Source organism: Nymphaea colorata, chromosome 12 (genome assembly GCF_008831285.2).
Source record: "Nymphaea colorata isolate Beijing-Zhang1983 chromosome 12, ASM883128v2, whole genome shotgun sequence".
NCBI classification, from domain to species: Eukaryota; Viridiplantae; Streptophyta; class Magnoliopsida; order Nymphaeales; family Nymphaeaceae; genus Nymphaea; species Nymphaea colorata.
In genome coordinates, this window is record NC_045149.1 from 951,389 (window position 1) to 974,140 (window position 22,752).

At 37.9% G+C, this 22,752-nt stretch overlaps 1 protein-coding gene across 6 annotated transcripts; it reads right to left on the reverse strand.

Annotated features, from left to right (window-relative positions):
• Nucleotides 1–5,916: 5,916 nt before the first annotated feature.
• LOC116265877 (pentatricopeptide repeat-containing protein At1g62720-like) lies at nt 5,917–22,510 on the reverse strand. 6 transcript variants are annotated; one of them, XM_031646846.2, is made up of 5 exons: nt 19,490–22,510; nt 12,175–12,244; nt 11,878–12,038; nt 7,451–7,645; nt 5,917–6,224 (listed from the first exon to the last, which is right to left on the reverse strand). In XM_031646846.2, the coding sequence occupies exon 1, from the start codon at nt 21,764–21,766 to the stop codon at nt 19,565–19,567; it is 2,202 nt and encodes a 733-aa protein (XP_031502706.1). In that variant the 5' UTR covers nt 21,767–22,510; the 3' UTR covers nt 5,917–6,224; nt 7,451–7,645; nt 11,878–12,038; nt 12,175–12,244; nt 19,490–19,564. The 6 variants fall into 6 exon arrangements, with proteins under 6 accessions (XP_031502706.1, XP_031502707.1, XP_049936898.1 ...); XM_031646847.2 differs by having other exon boundaries at nt 5,917–6,241; XM_050080941.1 differs by lacking the exon at nt 5,917–6,224 and adding an exon at nt 6,248–7,180.
• Between the last annotated feature and the right edge of the window lie 242 nt (nt 22,511–22,752).

Genomic DNA, 22,752 nt, shown 5'->3' on the forward strand with positions numbered 1-22,752 from the left:
GTTTTAGGTGAAAGCTTCGTCGTCTTTCCTTTGAACGGTATAATGAAATTTTATCCCTGTTTAGCTAAAACTATTCACTAAAGCTCTTTATGAATCAAGTACAACTCTATTTTCATTGCCAAACGACTTGCATGAAGTTACTCCGTCCATATTGATGATTGTATGGGACAAGAATCTGAACCACTTGTATCTTGCTGACATGTGGCAGCAACATCAATCTTGATATTTCCCACCAAGCTTACCTCATAAGCTTGAGTATTAATTAACTTATGACGAAAAAGAAGCTAATATGATAGGATCAGAATCTAATAGTCTTCTATGAATTAGACAGTTTATTTCGTAATGACAAGGTACGGCAAAGTAGCCAAAATCTATAATGCAATTGTTTTGAGACCCATAACTAAGGTTGGGCCCAAGAGCTGGAGGCAACCTCACCTGGCCCATCAAGGAGGAACAACTTGAAGAAAAAAAAAAAAAAATGTCATTTGACTTTCAAACAAGAACGACCTAGGCCCCCTTCCCTTTTCATAAACCATTTCTCATGAGGGTCTCTCGGAAAAACCATATCTGTTGTTAGTAAGGTTGTGTTTGTTTTACCGTGGATCCGAAATCTACGGTGATATGAGATCCTTAGGGTTTTAGATCTATAGCTTTAAGGTCAGACTCCCCACTTCAATTTGACCTTTAATCTATGACTTTTAACATGTATCATAAAATGAAGATCTCCCAAAACATACTTTTTTATGCAATTTCATACCAGACTATTAAACCCAACCTAAAAGAGCATGGAAAAGGTGATAAAAGAGAAACCAGCCCTTTTTTAACATAAATCTTTCTTTCTTTTTTTTTTTTTTTTTGGGAAAAACCAATTAAGCAGGGGCATTTGATTACTTCATATTCGAAATCTTTGGTTTTGATGTAGATCTAAATTGCAAGTGGTATGCTTTTTGCTGATGCGACAAAAGATTCATGGTAAAATCATGGTTTATCATGGCCTAGATCCATACTTAAGATTCATATTGTATCTTTTGCATTAATAAAGTGTCGAATTTAAGATCAGAAGGGAGAAGGATCTGATATTAAATCCATAGCTCTTAAATATTGATGATTTTATATCAGAGGCAATCAAACACACCTTGTGGGGGCAGTTGATTGCCCCTGACTGTAAATCCTCATGAAAAATATTTGAGATTCATATATTTAAGATCAAATTCTCCCCCTCTGATTATAAAGCATCAACCAGACGCTCTATGAGGACGAAGAAAGGCTCTTCGCTGTATTTTTGTGATGCTCAAAGTTTTGCAAGCAAGGTTTAAATTCTTTTGAATAGAAGGATATGTTCGGTTATGTTGTGCTTTAAAACTACTGATTTAGAGCCTAAACTGCATTCTAGTTTTATACACTTGAAGAAATTGTTATGCAAATGGTCTAGAATCTGGAGTTGTTACAACTCTTACTCTCTTCAAGTCTAATAGTTTCAAGTAAATATATCATATTCCACTGATATCATGTCCACCTCATGCTTTTATCCAGCTTTACCAGTCAACTTCTATTTGAAAATCTACTAGCTATCAAGGTTATGTTAGGTGCCGAAATATATCTTGTATGTGACTATGCATCAAATATTATTGTTTAGGAGGGGGTTGTGGTCTATTCTTGAGTTGAAGCTTGTAATGGATCCAATAAACCAGGCCAACTCCATTCTCCAAAGCAGAGACTAGATCCAAATTACAGCTCTACATTCTAAACTTAGATCCAAACCTTTATCCAAATCCCAATTCTGGACATCTTGTGCAGTCTTTATTTTACATCCAAATCTAAACCAAAAAGGATAAGGATCTAGATTTTGGATCTTGAGACTAGATCGTACAATTGAATCATGTTTTAGTATTGTGGATCCAGTTTTTGAATTTGGATCCGTTTTTTATCTAGATTTTGTTTGGGTTTAGGAATCTATGTTTGATCTGGGGCTGATATTTGGATGGATTTGAATCTAGAGCTCTATTTTAGATATAAATGAGATTTGGGTCTGTATTTGGATATCTATTTTGGGCATCGACCTGAGATTTGGAACTAGGGCTATGTTTTGGACCTAAAGCTGAGATTTTGATATAGGGATTTGCTTCAGGCTTTTATACGAGTTCCAAGAATTTTTGGCTAGACATTTTTTTTTTATAAAGCTGACTTAGAAGCCTAAAGGTCCTTAGATCCAAATCCCAGTTAGGTCCAAAACAGTCTTAGATCCAAAATGCACAAAAGCTCCGTGCAATGGTTTTAGAAGAAAATATGAATATGACAAAATTGCTCTAAAATGCTTCAATTTATTAGAAATTGAAACAAGAAGACAGACACTTGGATCATCCACAAAATATGTCCCATGTAGAACCAAAGCATGCAGTTGAAACCAAGCTTATGAAATGTATCAGCCGAAACAGCAAATATCTCTTGCACAATTGTTAGGAAATAAAATAGGTCTTGTCAAACTGATGGACTAGAGAAAAGGTGGAGAAAAGAACACAATGCACAGAAAAATGTCTTTTAAGAATGCCCGGTCGAAACCAATGTCAGCAATATTTCTTTCAGATTTGGATATAGAGCTTTTGGGAATGGAACTGAGATAGAACTTAAATTTGGATCCAGATTTGGATCTAGGTAGCTTTAGGCATATGAGTTTTGTGAAACAAGTCTACAATAGCCAAAAATCCTTAAAACTCATACAAAATCTTAAAGCAAATCCATCCAAATCCCAGCTCCATGCCCCAAAAGAGAGCCCCTAGATCCAAACCAGATCCAAATTACACTATATCCAAATCCAAATTCTAAAATTGGATTCCCAACATATTCAAATCCTGATCTAAAGACCCTACATCCCTAGATTCCAATTTGTGCCTTCAATCCAATTAAAATCGCATCCAAACCCAAGACCCAAAATTTAGATCCAGTATCATTTTTTGTTTCAATTTCTTAATCTCGATCCAAATCCAAATTTAAGGTTCACATCCAAATCTAAATTTCAGGTCTAAATTCAAGATCCAAATCCATGACGAAAATACATTTTCAGATTCAGATATAGATTTTGGATCTTGGGTTTGGATCTAGTTTGAATTGGAATTAAGGCGCAAATGAGATCAAATGAGCACAGAATTGAAATTTGCATCAAGGACTAGATCAAAGGTATTGTTATGAATCTGGTTTTAGAATTTAGATTTGGATATGGATCTATTTTAAAGTGATAATTTGGATCTGGTTTGGACTTAGGAAACTATTTTGGATTCTAGATTTGGATCTAAAGCTCCCTACATCAAAGTAATGATCTAATTATGAACTAAATCCATATGCATAATCAAATCTGAGTTTCATGTAAAACAATGGTATAGATCCAAGTCCAGATCAACATCAGATGCCTCAATCCAAACTAGATCCAAATTGCACTCTAATATAGATCCATATCCAAATTCTCAAACCGGATTCACAACATATTCAAATCTAGATCCAAAACAAATTCCTAGATCCAGATCCTCTGAATCCAATTTGTGCCCTCAATCCAATTCAAACTTGATCTAGACCAAAGATCCATAGATTTGGTATCCTTGTTTGGTTTCAAATTCTTAATATATATCCAAATCCAAATTTGAAGTTCATATTCAAATAAAAAAATTAGATCTAAATTAAAGATCTTAATCTAGATCCAATCCATTATGAAGATCCATTTTCATATTTGGATTGTATTTGGATCTTGGGTTTGGATCGAGTTTGTATTGAATTTAAGGCTCAAATTGAGATCAAATGAGTCCATAATTGAAATTTAGATCAAGCTTTTATCTTAAGTTTTGTTGCCAATCCCGTTTTAGAATGTCGATTTTGGTATGGATCTATTTTGAAGCTGTAATTCGGATCTGGTTTGGATTTAGGGATCTAGAATTGGATCTAAAGCTCCCTAGATCAAAATCTGGATCTAATTATTAGTTCTAGGTCCTCTCTGTTTTACATTCAAAACCAGCAAGATCCAAAATTCAGATCTGGCATCCTTGTTTGCTTTCAAATTCTTAATATAGATCCAAAACCAAATTTGAAGTTCGTATCCAAATCTAAATGTTTGATCTAACTTCAAGATCCAAATCCAGTTTCTGCTCCAAATCCTTGACAAATATCCATTTTCAGATTTGGATATGCATTTTGGTTCTTGGGTTTGGATCGAGTTTGTATTGGAGTGAAGGCACAAATTGAAATCAAATGAGCCTAAAATTGAAATTTAGATCAAGGTCAAGGTCTAAAGTTCTGTTGTGATTCTCGTTTTAAGATTTGAATTCAGATATGAATCTATTTTAAAGTTGTAATTTGAATCTGGTTTGGATTTAGGGTTCTGTTTTGGATGTAGGGATTTTCTTTAGGCAGAAATGTGTTTCAAGAATTTTTGTGCTAGATCCAAATCCCAACTCCATGCCCAAAACAAAGCCCTAGATCCACATCTAAACCAAAATCACAACTCCATATCCAAATCGGGATTCAAATACCAGCACCATACCAGATCCAAATTGCAGCTCGACATTCTAAATTTGTATCCACAACAAAAGAGTAGATCTAGACCTTGATCCAAATTTTAATTTTAAACTCATTTGGTCCCAATTTGTGCCTTCAATCCAATTCAAACCTGATACAGATCCAAGATCCAAAATTCTAGATCTTGTCATTTGTTTGATTTCAAATTCTTAATCTAGAGCAAATTGAAATCCAATTCAATCAAATTCTAAATATGAGGTTCATATCCAAATCTGAATTTTAGATCTAAATTCAAGATCCATATAATACGCAATACACATATAATAAAAGTATATATTGTACATATATGATATGTACTACTAATATCATGTATGTACGATAAATCACATAACAATGAACACAAAACATGCGATTAGGCACTCATTGGTACCCACGTCATGCGATAATGCTACTACAAGATTTGTTTCATGATACACTCAAATGACATCTTGTTTACAAGGGCTCAATAAACACTTAGAAAAATTACATGCAACAATGATATTATGTAGAATGATTTTACGATAAAAAAAACATTTATTAAGAAACGATTACAGGTATTTGTTTATTATGTTGTTTTGCTTTGCTCAATTTCTTATGTTGTATTAGTTTTTTTATATTTTTTGTGGTTAATATTTTTTATTATTTAACTTTCACCTTTAATAAAATGCAATTGTAGATAATCTCAATATTGGGACGTAAGTTCAGATAAATTTGATTTCGATGGAGAATGCAATTTATATAGATAATCTCAATATTGGGATGTAAGTTCAGACAAATTTGATTTCGATGGAAAATGCAATTTATATACTGCTAACATGGATTTATCTAATTCTGCTATTCCTTCCAAAGAGTTTGATGATGATGATACCGCTGAAAGCATTGAAGAAAATCAAGATATTGGTGGAAGTGAAACTGTAACGCAAGTTTGATTGATGATGTAATATGTATTGATGTGATTGATGATGTAATATGTATTGATGTCTGAAGTATGATTGTATGAACTTTGATTCTGTGAACTCAAAACTAAGATGTATTTCTTATTGAATGTTGAATTGATTATTAATAATGATATCATGATTAGCAAATTGTAATTTGATTTATTTAATAATTGTATGGTTTATAGATAATTTTTTATTATATATATTATATATTATTATTATTATTATTATAAATTAATAATAATAATAAATACTCTCACCGCACCATCACACCTAAATTTTTTGAGATGTGTCGCACCCCGCACCTTGGTGACATAGTAGTGTGCCATGTGCAACCAAGTCAAGCTTAGTTCTCACTATGGGCGCTGTAATTGACAACCAAAATTATAAGTAACAGCACACAGATATCCAGATGGAATTAGGCTTTGCAACATGCATATTAAATTATGGTCTGCTAAATTGCAACAGACACAAGTATCACTGCAAGAGGCCAACATTAATTGATTGGTACTCCATGGCTTTGTTCAAAGAAACAAATCTCCAAAGACCAGAAGGACTTCAAAGTTCTAACATAAGTAGTCTGCCTCACAAATAGTTCAGCATGACTTCTTTCCTGAACAACAAAGGAACTTCTTTTGGCACTTTAAGCAGATGAAAGTGGATATAAACATTGCCACCATTCAGGAAGTAGAATAGATGGATACATCCTCCAGAAATCAACCATGTAACCAAGCAGCCATGTCACCCCTACAATTAAAAAACACCTGCATATGGTAATTACAGAAAATATCTGAAAAGGGATGTGTAAGAAAATTTTAGCATACTGGATTTCAAAGGAAGATCATTGAAGTCATAAAAGTGTCTGTATATGAGACACCTGATATACTCCATTGTCAAAATCCCGATCTGCGGACCAACTACTTAATTGAATCGGTTACCCACCAATCTATGTTCCAAACCAGCAAATAGTTAGTCAGACTATTCAATTAGCCAACCTAAGTTGGCCAACTAATTCATGACCTATAAATATATATGAACATTCTCTGCGTAGATATATACGTTTCTGGGTTTATTTCCACGTCATTTATAGTCAATCGACCTCGACGACATCAAGCTATGGTCCTTATTAATACTTTCAGGATCTTGAACAACCTGTATCCAACCTCCAATTTTGATAATTAGTGGGTATGTGTGTGTATCATAGTTAATAACAAATATTGTTCTCAGATTTTTTACGGTGAGTTTTTTTTTTTAGGATATTTTTTGGTAAAGTTGGCTTTCTTGGGAAAATCTCAGAAATTTTCTAAAAATTTTAAAAATTAGGTAAAAATAACATCAATGACAAACTTATAAGGAGACAAAAAAAACTAGATAAAGAGATAAAAGTAATGTTTTAATTATGATAAATAATTTAGTTTAAGTTTAATTTCACTCCATATTTTTGTACAATTTGATACGATTTTACATCTCCATGCCCCTCAAGAGTGGCAAGCGGCAACATGGGAACCGCAGAAAAAGAAATTAGGTAATAGAATTTTTCTAGCATATGCTTTTGGCGCTGTAACCCTTGTGTGCAAAGCTTACAGGAGAAGGCATCAACTTAGTCATACGTTTCTGTCATTCAACAATAGGGCCATGGTCAGTCACTTCTCGGAGCCAGCATCTAGAGTATGAGGCCTTCAGCCACATGAATGGGTGCATTCCTGTGATTCACCAAATCAGTGACTCACCCGAACCACATTAGTATGGTAAATCATTGTACTTGAACCATATTTTCAAGAAGATAATTGAGTGATTCAAGTAAATATGATGCACTTCTCATTTGTCACCATAGGAAATCTTCTTTCAAGAAGAGGAAATAGAACGGAATGGCAACCACAGGCATGACCACTCTCACCGGTGGCAATAAAAAACTGCAAAAAAAGGAACAAATGAATGGGCACTTGAGGACAGCAAGCCTCGTCATAAAGTACCTCAATCAAATGTATGTCTCCTCCAGAGATAAGTTCCCATAGCCTTCCACGCGTTCCAACATAGTTCCAACATAATTTGTGCCCTTCTTTTCAATAGTCGCTCTTGCTTCTGTGAAGACACCCCACCAACAGTAATACAATACTAACCACCTGGATTTTCGTATACTTTGCAGCTGCTTTAATATGGTCAGTCGCCTATAAGGGAACAGGAACAATCAGGAGATTTCATGAATATGTGGTAATCAGAACTAAGTTCACAGAAAAGCGGCAAGCATCTAACTGAAAGAAACTTAAGTCATGCAGACAATTGCTCAATCCTCTTCTGGAAAGCTGAAGATACACCTTTCTGTTAATTAGCAAAGAAACTAAGAAGGCCATATTTAAGATGATCATTTTTTCTTGACCACACAAGTAACATCCACTAGTAGTTGCTTTAAAAATCACTATAAGTCTCTAACCATTTCAATCCCAGATGCAGGAAATCAGAGGAATAATTTATTGATTTCCATAGAGCTAGTAAGGTTAGGGACCCCATTGCAACAAACTTTTCATTAATAAAACAGCTCGTTTCCTAAGCTACATTGTGCAAATGAACTTTTTTCCTGCTTTATCATCATACATCCACCCTTCTCAAACAACTATTTTTCGTATTCCCAATGTCACAAGCTCCACAGAGTGCAGCTGTGGTGCCAAGCACCTTAGTGAAAACAACTTTCCTCGGTGACAAAAGAGGTAGACAACTGCCAGGAGGATTTTCTAGTTCCTAAACAACTTTGCACCTTCCAAGTTCGAATAGCATTCCAACAAGTTGCCTCCCTAAGGTGTAAAACCTTGTTAACCGAAAAGTTCATTGGAGAAGCTTCCATGCAAAAAGCAAACACCAACTCTAGTAGCTCAAGTGCTCAACAGAAGATGAACCGATGACAAAGTATATGCAATCTTAATAAATCAATTCCAACATCTAGCATACTTGCTAGCATTACTTTATTTTAGGCTGCACTAGAAAAACAACAAAACCCCGAAGACAACGCTTGATTAACAGTGAGTCTTTCAGAATATAAGAAGGTCCATATTATCGAACGCATAATAACCACACAAGCTTAGCATGTCATAAATGAAATAATAAGCCAATATTTTTTCAGATGTCTAGATTTTTTGAGAACCAAAGCAACAGTTCATCAAACTGTATAGAAGTAGAAAATGAAAAAATTAATTTATCAATGAAGCTTTTAATATTATCTATAATCACATTTGTTTATCATAGAAGATGATGAAGAAAGAGTACATGAGTCACTAATATGGCAGTAAGAATGCAACTACAAAATTTTCAATGTAAACCTAATATACACTAAGGGTGAATATATGTTTTTCTTCTACGTAGCGTATTGCCTCAAGAATGTAAATCACTCCAAATTGTTGAACATAAACACACATAGCTAGAGGAAGAAAAACCATGTTTGTGCCCCATGTCATTTCTGACCAGCATGCACAGTTAGAACAAGTGCACAAATATAAAAAGGAACATGTAAACGGAAGGAAAACAGCAAAAAATGAGTATACATCATAAGCAGTTTTTCTCCTTCTAGTGGTACCTGCATATCAAGTTCTCTGGTAGGAGTCACAGTCAGAGCCCGACCATTTCTTAAGGGATGGCTTTTACAAATTTCCTTTTAGTGATGCTGATATTTGGTATGAAAGTGAACGGCTTGTGCAAAGTGGTTACTAGTGGCTTGTGGTGCCTAATATGCTACTTACTCATTAACTATGAGCCACAGAGATTTATTCCTTAGTTCATAGTTGAACATCAGTTGCATTACAGATTGGTAACATCTATTTTGAATTCCTCATCCAAGCCTTTCGATTAGGCTGACACAGCTTCTTGTTTCCTGGCATAAGGGTCAAGGTCGAGATACATTTTAGTAATATAAACATCTCAGAATTTTTCCTTCTATAGTGGACAGACCAGAATCTGCTTATAGCAGATCGACACTGGTTTTTTTTTATTACTGAATACTAAATACTCTCGCAACAATATTGTGGCAGGATGGATAAAGATTGCACAAGAAGCATATTCTTGTGCTTCTATACTTACGGTTAGAGGACTAACTAAGTTTTCTGTTCTTCAGGGGGAGAGCTACTTATGATTATGTCATCAAAGGAAAGTAAATACCAGGGCAGGGCATGACTACTTATTATTATGTCATCAAAGGAAAGTAAATATCAGGGCAGGGCATGATAAGCTCTCCTGTAAGGCTTAATTACTGCAATAATTTTTTCCATTTATTCGTGAACTTAGTTGGTGAAAATTGTGTGTATATATATATATATATGGTGAAAATGTATGTTCTGGGTTTTCGACCATGGAATTTACTATGAGTGAGAATAGTAGCACAATTTCCAAACAAATGGAAGAAATGGACAATTTGTTGGTTAAGTTGCAATTGGAAGGGAATTCGTCATCTGAATTGAAGCAACAGTTCAGCTTCTTGAAGATGAACTAAACCAGAAATTGCATGTTGAGGAAGTGATGATAGCTTCGCACCAAAAACAGTTACTGCAGTTTGATGCTAAACTAAGATCAATGGAATCAAATAAAAGCATGGATAAGGACTTAGTATCTACGCTGGAAAAACAAGCTGAAGAATTGCAACAAAAACTGGTACAGGAAGAGAGTCTCTCAACAAGGCTGAGGGAAAGAATCCTGGCGCTAGAAGATGAATTAGAACAGAAGTTACATGCTGAACACGAACTGCTTAACCCCATTTTCAAATATCAAAATTTCTTGCTTTTCCCTGGATTTATTTGTCCTTTTCAGTTATAAATATGCCTTGTTTTCTAGATCAATATTAGTGTTCTTATATATAAAGCTATATCGACCCACTTCTCATTGTCGGGGCAATAACTCTCCCCTGCACTGCACTCCTCGTTGATCGTCTCGATATTTTTTCTTCAAACCAACCCTCAGTCGTCAAGGATCCAGCTACCTGTGTACCATCTTCATTTCTCCCTCAATGACAATGTTCAGTGAGGTGAGTATTCTCTCTACAGGGTGAACAGAACTTAATCCTTCTCTCATGTGTCACTTCCTGAAGCAGGACTTGCCCATCCATTTCTATCTCCACCACTGGCTTAGGAAAGAAATTTAGTGGTACATCAACACAGACATGCATGAACCCTAACCACAACAGGGTTTGCATGTAGATATCAACTCCAACTGAATCCCCTCCCAATGCTGACAATGGACTTCAGGAAACTTTCTGGTTCCACAGAACAGGAGCAAGCCCAGGTAGACAGATTCACAGCGGCACCTTGAGATCCTTTTTCAATTTTAACGAGTTGTCTGGCCTTCATTTGCTGGCGATCAGTACATCACATCCTTTCTTTAACACAGTCGACAACACAACCTCATTATCAACCCAAACAAGAAAAACCCCTCTCCTAAAAAGAGAATATAGGGTTTCTGATATCTCTCGACAAAGCTCTCAGGCAGTTTGTCACGAAAGAGAACCCCATGCTTTTTGTTACTAAGTCCCCTACAAGCAAGCGAACCTCTCGGGCTTTCTAGAAACATCTCTGCCGATCTCCGACCACTCCAATCAACAACTGTCAATCAATTTAATTAATTATTTAGAAGATGTGATGCGTAAAATTATCTTTCTAAAAGAGTGAATTGACAATTTGTACTTCAATCTTAAAAGATAATTATATATATTATAGTTTGTACACCAACAATGTTGGTCAACAATCAGCATTTATATTTAGTCAGTCTCGCTATTCTATGAACCATGTATATTCTATATGAGTTGTCTAGATTTACAAAATATCATGTGTATAAATCCCTTTTTCAGAATTAAAATACAAATTGTCATTTACTTTGTAAGAAAGCAACCTTACAATATATTATAAACCATAATTGATCAGATAACTAACAATCAATTAGCATAGACTTCATATTTATAGACCAATATACACATACACACACAGAGAGATATCAGGACCTTTCAATGAATAACCTATGCTGATAATGCATCAAGCGGGAGAGGTCAGAGCCCAAGGTTGCACAAATAGAACACACCACACAACAGAAAAATCTCTAAATCTGATGCTTCAATGGACACTAAGGCCATTTAATTGAGATGAAATAAAAAGGAAAGATGAAACGTCAGAGGTCATCGGACTGAAGCTATCAGCTCAAATATCATTACAAATTTGCTTTAGTTTATAATGCTACATAGACGTTAATACAAATAGATAAGAAAAATGTGCAATATCATAAATTTTGTCATACATAAATACGTAAGAAATTTTAGCAGACTACCTAGTCACTATCATTTTGAAGGACCCACTTAACCATGGCAAGCAGGATTAAAGCTAGAAGTTCTAGAGGGATACAATGGTAAAAAGTGAAAATGTTTCACCACGATTACCTTCCTAAATATGACTACAATCCGTCCAAGAGACTAGCATCTCTTTCACACAGCACATAGAAGCTTTGACCTGAATATGTATCGATCTGCCATACAGCGAGGATTGAACGATAGCAAAACGAGTCAACCAACTTGCGTGCTTTCCTTGTCTATTGCAGAGTCTGTTCAAATAAAATAAAAAGGACAGCAATATCAATTTACAGATCTTTTGCAATGAAAAAAGTGAAGCATGTTCAAGACAACTGTAGAATAAATTTTTCCAAGTTAAATTGAAAAGTGTCTAGAAGAGTTCTTCACCTAGGAAAGAGGTTTCTCTACTTCCAACATCTTCAGTATTTCAGCTCATCTTCCCCAAATGAAACACTTCCTGTGTCATCAATTAAAATCTGAAATTTCAATCAAAGATTGAAGTCCATGCAGCATAAAAAATGTGCAAACAACAGTTTGAAGGCAGACCAGAGAACTTAAGCAAACATGTGAGGTGAGAAAGGACATATAAAAGCCAAGCTACTGAAAACAGATTCATGTCCCATATTCAAGCAAACTAGTGAAAATTGAAGCAAATCAAACGATCCCCAGACAGAAGTTAGTGCAGAAAGCTACAGGGCTCATCTGTTCAAAGTATGAAAACAAAGGGAATCTGATGAGATGAGCAAAACAAGGGAATGGAACAAAGTTATGAGAAATACATATTAAGATCATAATAGAACAGCAATTACAAACACAATGAAACCTCTTTTTATGATTTCCATCTACAGAGTGCACAGCAAGAAACCAGTACACTAGTAAGGTTATGCCTCATTAAGCACGAGATTTCAGGGATTTCTCTATACTGGAGCCCTTTTTTAAAGATCCCCACCAATATGGTTCGTTATATTGAAAGAATGTCCACCAACTTCCTACAGGGATTCTGAAATGGCCAAGCATAGTGATGATCAGATGGGCATGTCTGTGCCACCCTAAAGGTGAGGGTGGTGTTGGGATTTTTGACCTTGCAAAGGTAAACTATTTAGCATTCATCCCAGCTAAGGCTTATGGAAGACTTTAAATAGGCTCATGTGGTCAAGTATAGTGGCAGGAAGGCATGTGGACTGCCATGCACTTCCCTAAAGGATTGGCTATATCCTACCAGCCGGGGTATTGGCACAGGTATGGAGCATGTTCAAAAAAATTTGGGTACAGTGGTACGGCCGTGTGTGTGTGTGTGTATATATATATATATATATATATATATATATATATATACAGTCATTAACTTTCTGTGTCTTGATTTTTACTTGTTTAGTTGTTTATGACTTATGAAAAATTTAGTTTTTATGATAGAAATTTTATTTAGACGCTATTTAGAAACCAAGATATAGAAATTTCTCATTAAATCCCCTCATTAATAGTCTTTATGTAGTGCGGCTTCAGGTTCGGTAAGTTGTGTGTGTGTCTCTCTCCCCCCCTCCCCCCTTTTTATTATGCTTATTTTTGGCTATTCTTCATTGTGTGCCCAGTGTATGCTCTTCAGAGGGATGAGCTAATATGGATGATACCTTTGGGGAGCCTCTTTCTCAGCACATCTGCTGGCAAACAATGAGGCTGATAATATAGGAAACTGGAGAGCAATTATATGGTCAGTACAGGTTTTCCCAACCCGTGTTGGGCTTCTTTATATTGCTTGTGAAGTAAAGCTAGCTGCTGACCAGCACTTTGCTATTTATGTATGCAACTTGTGCTCAGATGCGACTTGCAGTTGAGATATAAAAACCATCTGATGTTTTTATGCCTGTCATTAGAGCCATCTGTAACAGAATACTATCCTATTTGCATTTTGAGTTTGACGACTCCCTGTTGGGGGTAGCATGCGAGCTTCAATGGTACATGTAGTCAAAGTTCAAGAGCAAGGTTATGCATAAGTGATTTGGATCGGTTCCCATTGAGGCAGACCCAAACGAGGCTATAAATAGGTCGAAGGTCATAGTAGGGAGAACATCTGATATATGAAGGTCATTTCCTCTAGGAGGAGAGAATCTAATCAGGGATTATGGTCTGTGTGGGGCTTTAGCTATGTCACACAGACTCCTCAAAAAAGGGGCCGCACCCATGTCGACACGACGCTGGACACGCACCCCAACCACATCCTTTCTTATGCAAGTCCAAAATATTTTTCATTCTTTTTTTTCTTCTCCTTGTTCTTTTTTTCTTTATGTATAGTAATAAAAGTAAAAAGAAATGATAGATTAAGCTAAGAAACAAGCTAAAATTATATATATTATAAATACATACACTTATATATATATATACACCCTTGCCGCACCGTCGCACCCATCGCACTGGCACCCGCACCCCGCACTCATTTGACATAGGGTTTTAGGGGTTTCACCTAGGTATCTTTACTTTTATAACCAGTTCTGTTAGCCAGTGGCTAACAAATGGTATCAGAGCCAGAACCCGCGAACGATCACCTATGGGCCTCTTCAACCAGCGGACAAAATTCCAAAAGACTACATGCTTCTGCAGCTTGGATCGCAGGTGTATGGCGTCCCCAACCCTGCGTCGTAGAACCCAAAACCACCCAAAGACTATGACGAGTACATTAGTAACCTTGCAAGATTCAGTTTATGGTTTCGATGGAAACTGTTCTTCTTCTTGGGCAAGGAGCAATACCAGAAGTCGTGCATCCTAGAGGGAATCGCCTTCTGGCTAATCTAGCCCAAAGAGCAACCCTCAATGATGGAGTTGGAGGAAGCAATAGAGAGGACAACTTAATGGCCATTGGTTGTTAGGCGTGAAACCAAGAAGTAAGGGGAATCTATTGTAGTTTCCAGGGCCTAGTTGGATAACGCCTCAGCACAATCCTAAGGTGGAGACTAGACAACAGTTGATTGAACAAATCATAAAACATTTAGAAAAATGCGAACAGAAATGGCCACGGGAGAAAGCTGCAAAACTGCTGATCGACATCATTGCAAGCGTGATGAAGGAGTTGATGAAGATGACGCTCAAACTCCAACCCTAATAGAGAAGGCGAACCAAGGAGGCGTTGAGAGTGGAATGACTACCGGAAGGCAGGGGAAGATGGGTTGCAGCGAGAAGAAAAAAAAACTGAGGGAGCGTTAGATCATCTCTTTGACCCTACCACAGGGCGACATGAAAATGGAGAGTGGAAGATCAGTATGGTAACCGGAGAAACCCCCTTGCTCTCACTTGTTAATGGTTATATAATGACTTCACATTAGGAGACGAGGTCCCTATACCGCTCCTTGGTGGCTGTAAGATGGTGTCTCAATTCTCAAATAAGCAAGAAACGAAAGTACGTCGCGAACGGAGTCTTCTATGCGGAGCTGAACGAGGTGTGTATAGAAGAGACATTTGAGAGGGTAGACTAGGAGATGGTGAACACCGATCTGAAACTGCAAACGATCAGGTTGAGGCAACTCGTTATCAAGGAGCTGTTGCACCAGTTTCTCTACCAAGTCTCCAACAACTCTGAGCATGTACAACCGAGGAAGGAGAAACAAGCACTAAGAACGGATGACACGTCGAGGATGGCTACTTTAGAGTCCACGCTTGCAGCCAAGGAAGAAGAGGCGACGTCTGATCATACAGCAGCATGGGACAATTCAAACGGCAGAGATGTTTTAGCGCGAGATGCTGTGAAGGGTGATAGACTTCAATGAGAAGATAAGTGTGGTAATAACAGACTAGATATGGGCCTATCCTCACGCAGCTCCGCCCCACAAAAAAATCCAGCTTTGCAGGGTGTTTAGAAATATGTTCAGTTGGGGAACCAAGAGTGATGTCATTCCAAAAGTAGGGTGTCGAGAAGAGGGGACCAAAGAATGGGGCAGAGAGCGAGCATTGCAGCCAGGAAAACCCCCATAGCGGGTTAGGCCACTAGGTCGATGTGTGCAGGTAACCTTGATGGATCGAGAATTCTCTCGGGAAAGGAAGGGAGTCGAGAAACCCCTGGGCAAGTATGGCACATGAGTGCGACGAACAGGCAGCAAAAACCAAGGGATTTGGAGGACCATCATAGATATCTATATTGAACTAATAAGTAAGAACCTGATGGAGGAATACTGCGTAACTCTTATGGCGGCAGTCCTGCTAATAAGATCGAACATAAGACCAGGGATAAAACTAGGAAAACCCCCAATGCTTCCTCACAATAGTGGGAAACCAACAAGTAGCGAACAACCAATAGTAGGTGGGGCTCTGAGGGAATTTGATAGAGGAAGAGAGGGAGGTCTAGGGTTATGTAAATCCTCGAGATCCCTTCTGTTGGAAATGGAGGGGACTGACGGAGATTGGTAGTTCCAATCTTTTTAGGGGTTACAACAAGAGGTACCACCATTCCAAGACAACCCTCGGCTGCTCTATGACCTTCTATATCTACTTACCTCATTCTGCAAACTCTCATAAGCTCCACGTGCTCTACTGGTTATTTGGACTCACATGCCCCGATGAGAACTTTACCATCAAGTCTGGGGCTCAACGTGCAGCTTCTATCGAAGGTGTTGCATTAATGGCACCAAATACATCACCAAGAGATCTGAATGTGGAGGGAGAAGCAGACAGCTGGGACCTTGGTGTGGGTGCTGGATTTTATCTGAATGCTACACAAGAGAAACGGAAAAACAGGCAAATGTATGCTTATGTTGTCAATGAGCTGCCTAAACTTTTGAGTGATAATTTTCAACAGCCATTATTACGACACGAAAGGACCCCTAGTGTTTGGCATAGGGACAAGGATTGCCACCCTATTTCCGTTCAGCTATAGAGATATGGACTCCAGATCTAAGGCTAAGAAGCAATGGGTTGGTGGCCAAGAGTGAGGAAGTGTACCACTTGGCAGTGTTGATGCACAACCAGCTTCGACCATACAACTATATTCTTTTTTACACATCTCATACAGTAGAAAAATGATTTCTTTTAGGATTGCTGAAGGAAAATTGGCTGTTGTTAAAAGCACCTCCCTGTCCTCTACTTCCCAAGAGAATGACGACAAAGTATATAGAAAACTCTCTTGGTATCCATTCCAGGAAATTCAGGGGGTTGGAGACATCACTAATATATCCAATCCTACACTCAGCTATGGCCAAGTGTACTTATTTTTGTAAAACAGCAGCTAGAGAGGATCATGAAGTTGATGAGACAGAGACAAGATCGGTCCTGTTAAAAGGTCTGAAGCATCTTCTAGATTTTCTTGTAGAGCTAGACTCCTGTTCTGCATTAATCTGGGGCTTCCCTTGCAGTTATTCAAATATGGCAAAATGAGGAAGCTATGGAATGAAAATTCCATTAACCAAGCTGCTTGCTTGCATTTACCTGTGGTGCTATCTTGTGCTAATTGTGAGGAGGCTTCTGAGAGTGAGCAGCAGCTTGCAAGTGTGTACTTACACTATCCGGACTGTTGTTGAGACAAATTCTTACAGTTGGCAGTCCACCTGAAAGCAAGGAAGGAACCTTCGAAGTCGGCGTTCATTTTTCATGCTCACACCTTGAGGACAAGGTGTTTTTCAAAGGGGGAGTATTGTTAGCAACCAGTTATGTGATTTGGATCGGTCCCATTGGGGCGGACCCAAACAAGGCTATAAATAGGTCGAAGGTCTTAGTAGGGAGGGCATCTGATAAGTGAAGGTCATTTCCACTGGGAGGAGAGAACCTAATTAGGGATTAGGGTCTGCGTGGGTAAGTATTAGGGTTTTACCTGGGTGTCATTGCTTTTGTAACCGGTTTCGTTAGCCATGGCTAACATCCTGTGAGATGGGAAGACTCGAAAATCAATCAATGCTTGCTTAGGCACAGGTATTACATGGGGAGATTGGGGATGGAATAGAGAGAACTCAATGAACATTCACTTGACCACATGGTACAGGAATCGTGAAATTGGGGATAATCAAAGCCAGAGAAGGTTCCATCCTATATGCTTCCTCTAGGCGAGATTTTATCAGATCAGACATGGATGAGAACTGGATCTTGATCATGCATGGAGGCTATTGCAACTGAAGTATCTTCAACTGGTAACATTCTCATTCAAAGCAATCACCACACATGAGAAAGATCTCTCCATATGCAATTAAAAGTTATGAGATCCAACACTTCCCATTTCTATATTGCTCCTGGCAATAGGAATAGAATTTCTGTAGAAAACGGAATGTCGGATCAAGAGGCCATTCATCTTTTGTATGAAACATCCATCTCTGATGGATTATATTTCTTCCCTATAAATATCTTAGTATTTACAATAAAGGTTAGGAGGCCTACCCCCCAAGCAGGCGTTTTCCTGAAGAAGCCAGTATAATAATTAACATCAGTTTCACAGAATTGCACAGGAAATACACAATCCAAAAAACAGCATTCACCAATTGGAAAAAACTATTTGTAAAAACATAAAAGAAATGGCACATTTCATTGAGACAGGGAAAATAAATCAAATTTAGCACCTAAACCTAGAAACAAACAAAAATTTATAATTCTTCCCAATCCAGTTAACTACTAGACACCTTTCTTTAACTTGAAAGATGAAACAAAACATCAAGAAAACTGGAAATCCAAGCCCAAAATCAACTTTAGAAAAAGCTATAAAATACCACATAACTAAAAGGCCAACAACAAAAAACTGCTTAACTTTTAAACTATTGGACACTCAACGTTCCAATATAATTCTCAAAAAACCACTTAATAAAAAATCTTAAAATAATCACTTGAAGTACTACAAAACTCACCATTTCTCAATTTATTTAAAAATATTAAAAAAACTTGCTGGCAACCGCAAGGGGTGATGGGCCAATGGCAACCGGCAAGGGTGGTTGTTGACAGTAAGGTCGATGATGCCCAATGCTGCTAGAGAGCATGGTTTGATGATCACTATCCAACAATGAGGGCCAAACCTTCACCGGTCATCCTCACCCCTCACTAGATAGCGAGGTTTGCCAACAATCAACAAGGGTTGATGGCAATGGTGGAGACCCTCCACTGTCACCATCAACCACCATCGATGAGGCAAGGCTTCTTCTTAATTTTTTTTTTTTATGCTGACCCTTGCAGGCAAGTTGTTTTAACTTTTATTATATTTTTGTAAAAATAATTTCCTAGAGAAGGGGCAATTTTGTACTTTAATTAATTTATTTTAACATTTTTTATTATGAGGTGGTTCATTGAGAATTATACTAAAAAGTTCGGCACCTATCTGCTGAAGTTGAAACGTTAGGCAGTTCTTTGTTGTTGGCCCATTAGTTAGGCAATATTTGGTAACTTTTCCTAGAATTTAGACTGAAAAAGAAAAAGCTTGAAAACAAAATTTCCCACAATAGGCAAAAAAGTCCAAGCGGTTACAGACAAAAGGCTAAATAATAAAAATTCGCTTTATAATGCTCCTGTTCCTTTTCTTATGTTATTAAAATATCTATATGTGGGGGCACGGGCAGCACGTGGTAGTCCAGCTGTGGGTCCAACAAGCATTTCCGTGAATGTGTAAATATAAAACAAATATGCATTATAATTAAAGCATAAAGTATAATAACCATTTCAGTGTAACCAGTCCTCACTCAGATCAGGTGCAGCAGCCTATTTAGAGAATTCTTGTGTGTGTGTGTGAGTGTGTAACGATGAGGAGATTTACCTATAGTTCACTGTAGCTTCTCTGACCATGGGTATTGACCGTCCACTAGCCACTGTATCGTTAGGTCTCACATGGTTATTCCTTCTTTCTCATAATGAAGCCTAATGCTGAATATGTCACCATATCAGGTGAAATGCCCTTTCTGAGCATGTTACCATATACCATAAGCATTTTGTTCAAGTCACAGGAGTTGCGATAACCAATCATTAGAGCAGTGTAAGTAGCAACATTAGGCAATATTCCCATTCTTGCCATTTCACCAAACAGCTTAGCTGCATCATGCATCTGATGCAGCTTACAGTATCCATCCACCAAACATGTAAATGTGACAACATCAGGTAATAATCCACTGTACAACATTGTAGAAAATAGTTCCCAAGCTTTCTTCATATTTCTGCTCCTGCAATATGCAGAAATTAATGATGTGTAAGCAATAGTATCAGGATTCACTTGTTTGCTAATCATTTCCTTAAATAAACTCATAGCTTCATGTGTCATGTTGTTCTTGCAAAGCCCATGAATAAAAATTGTATACGTCACCGCATTAAGTTGAATTCCATCTTTTGTCATTCTAGCATACAACTCAAATGCATTTTTAAAGTCATTTTGCTTCACTAGACCATCAACCATGCTGCCATAGACAACATTATCAGGAACAAGTCCCCTCTTTACCAGCTCATGAAATAATGACCATGCTTCAGAAGCCTTGTTTTCCTTACAAAGTCCATCAATCACTGTGTTGTATGTAATTACATTAGGGATGATGCCCCTTTCCAGCATATCATCTAAAAACTTAAATGCTTCTTGAATGAGACCATCCCTGCAGAACGCATCAACAAGAATGGTGCAGGTGATAACATTGGGGGCTATACCGTTTTCTTGCATGACAATAAAGATGTTAAGAGCTTCCTGTAGGCACCCACATCTGCTATATCCATGAATTAAACTGGTGTAGCAGAAAATATCTGGCACAAGGTTATTTTTAACCATTGCATTCAGGTAGTTGTGGGCAATAGCCATTTCACCATTTCTACAAAACCCATCAATTATGATGCCATATGTAACTTCATCATGGTCAAAGCCAAGAGCTGCCAATTTATGAAAAAATCTTACAGCAATTTCAATTTCTTGGTTCTTACATAACCCGTTCAGGAACATGCTGTAACAAATAATGTTAGGTTTTATTCCAACAGAAGCCATTTCCTCTAAGAGAGCAAAGCCCTTTGAGAAATGACATTGTTTGCAAAACCCATAAATCAGACTACTATATGTATGAACAGTTGGTAATATACCACAAGCCTTCATTTCTTCAAAAATTATCAGTGCCTTTTTCATGTCCTCTCTGCGGCACAACATATGAATAATTGCATTGTAAGAATAGTCATTCAAAGGCAAATGTTTTTCCTTCATCTTGTGAAAAAGCTTCAGCACCATTTCAGGGTCTGCAACCTTACAGAGGCCATGAAGATAGGTAGAATAAGAAACAGCATTTGGAACAATCCCATTCAACTCCATCTCTAGGAGAATGTTACTTGCTTGATCGATGTCTCCTTCATCACAATAAAACTTTAGCAACATAGTGTAAGTGTAAACATTTGGGTGGGGACCAGAATTCTTCATCTTCCTTATCAATCTCTTCACCATCTTTACTTTCTTACTCTTAACCAGGCCTTGCAGTAACATGTTACACAACCTAGTCTTATAGACAACACCTATCTCCTTCATTCTGGTGATGGTATTAAGTGCAGCCCTATGCATTTGGAACTCGATCAGGACCTGAACCAATGAATGAAAAGGAGAACATGGTTTTCTGGAGCCAGACAAATCAACCAAAAAAGTGAAAATATCAAAATCAGCACAACTGTACTGCCTCTTATATAACAACATACACCTAAGCAGTTCTCCAACCTTTCCATGTTGACCTGCCTGCGAGAATATATGGGCAAGGATCGCCCATGCATTTAGACTGTGATATAAACCAAAATCGTGTACATTATCCGCAAAACTCAAACCTTTCACAAGATTCCAATCTAGAGAATGGAAAATCCTGACGACCAGAGGGAAAAGGCCTTTATTTCCACGAAGATGACATCTTCTTTTGTTCTGTCCATCAATAACATAATTTTTTTCCTCATTCTCTCCATTAAAGATCATTACATTGGTGCTCACAGCCACTTGAGAACACTCCTCTTGTACAGCTAGCGCAGTTGATAGGCCCGAATGTTGCCGATAATTACGAATGCACTGGCAAAAATGCTCAATCTTTGCTCTTCTCATAGGTTAGAACCTATCACCAAGCAACCTAGGCTTCTCATGTGGAAGGATGCCCTGTTACAAACAATCAATATAACCCACAGACACTGGCCATTCTCCACGCAGAACACCATAACTTTTTGACATCATTCAGCATCTCAATGACGCCATGATGCCAACAACGAAACAGCACAAACGCTCAAACATCAACCGGTTCCCGTACAAGCTCAATAAGTTCAATTCGAAACACCCAACAGACGCTAAAAAAGGCCCGCAGTCGAATCAAAAGCAACTGATTGTGCTGAAAGTTTCAAACACTGCGAAAGCTCCCATATTTGGATTCATGACATGTATGATGCTCTCAACTCAAGAACTAAATCAACTGTCACCTATTAATGACGTGCAAAAACGCACCATCCCCATAAAAAAAAAAAAAAAAATTGCACCTTTTCAAGAAAGGCTTACAAGAACAGGGCACCACTGAAGAATCATAAGCACCCACAAAAGACTGAACGGCCTTACGAAGAGCACCTTTTGCAGCGACGAGACAAACGCTGTTGATGAGAGAGAACACAGAAAACTACCAAGCGGGTGCTTCAGCCGGAGGGTGGGGCGTGTGCTTAGTTTCTCAGGGAACTTGACGCAGCTTCACCTGTTTTCCGTCTTTCCTGCCATGGACTGGAAGAAAACAGGCGGGACGAAGAGGAGACAGGGGCTTGCGGACGCAAGAACCCTACACGGCCCGGGGTTTTAGAAGTTTGTGATGATGTGCCGATGTCTACGAACGGTCTATCGTGGGTCTGACTTCGTAACTGATAAGAGCCAAAATTCCACTAGGTTCGTATGGGCTGAACTGAGGACCAAGGAGGGTCCAACAAGGCTCATAAGGGCAACACGTAAGCTTACCAAGGCAGCTAGGCCAGCTAGGCCAGCCAGTGAGGATAATACGCAGCTTGGAATTATTGCAGTGGGCGGAGCAACAATGGCCAAGCGCGAGCAAAACAGGATTA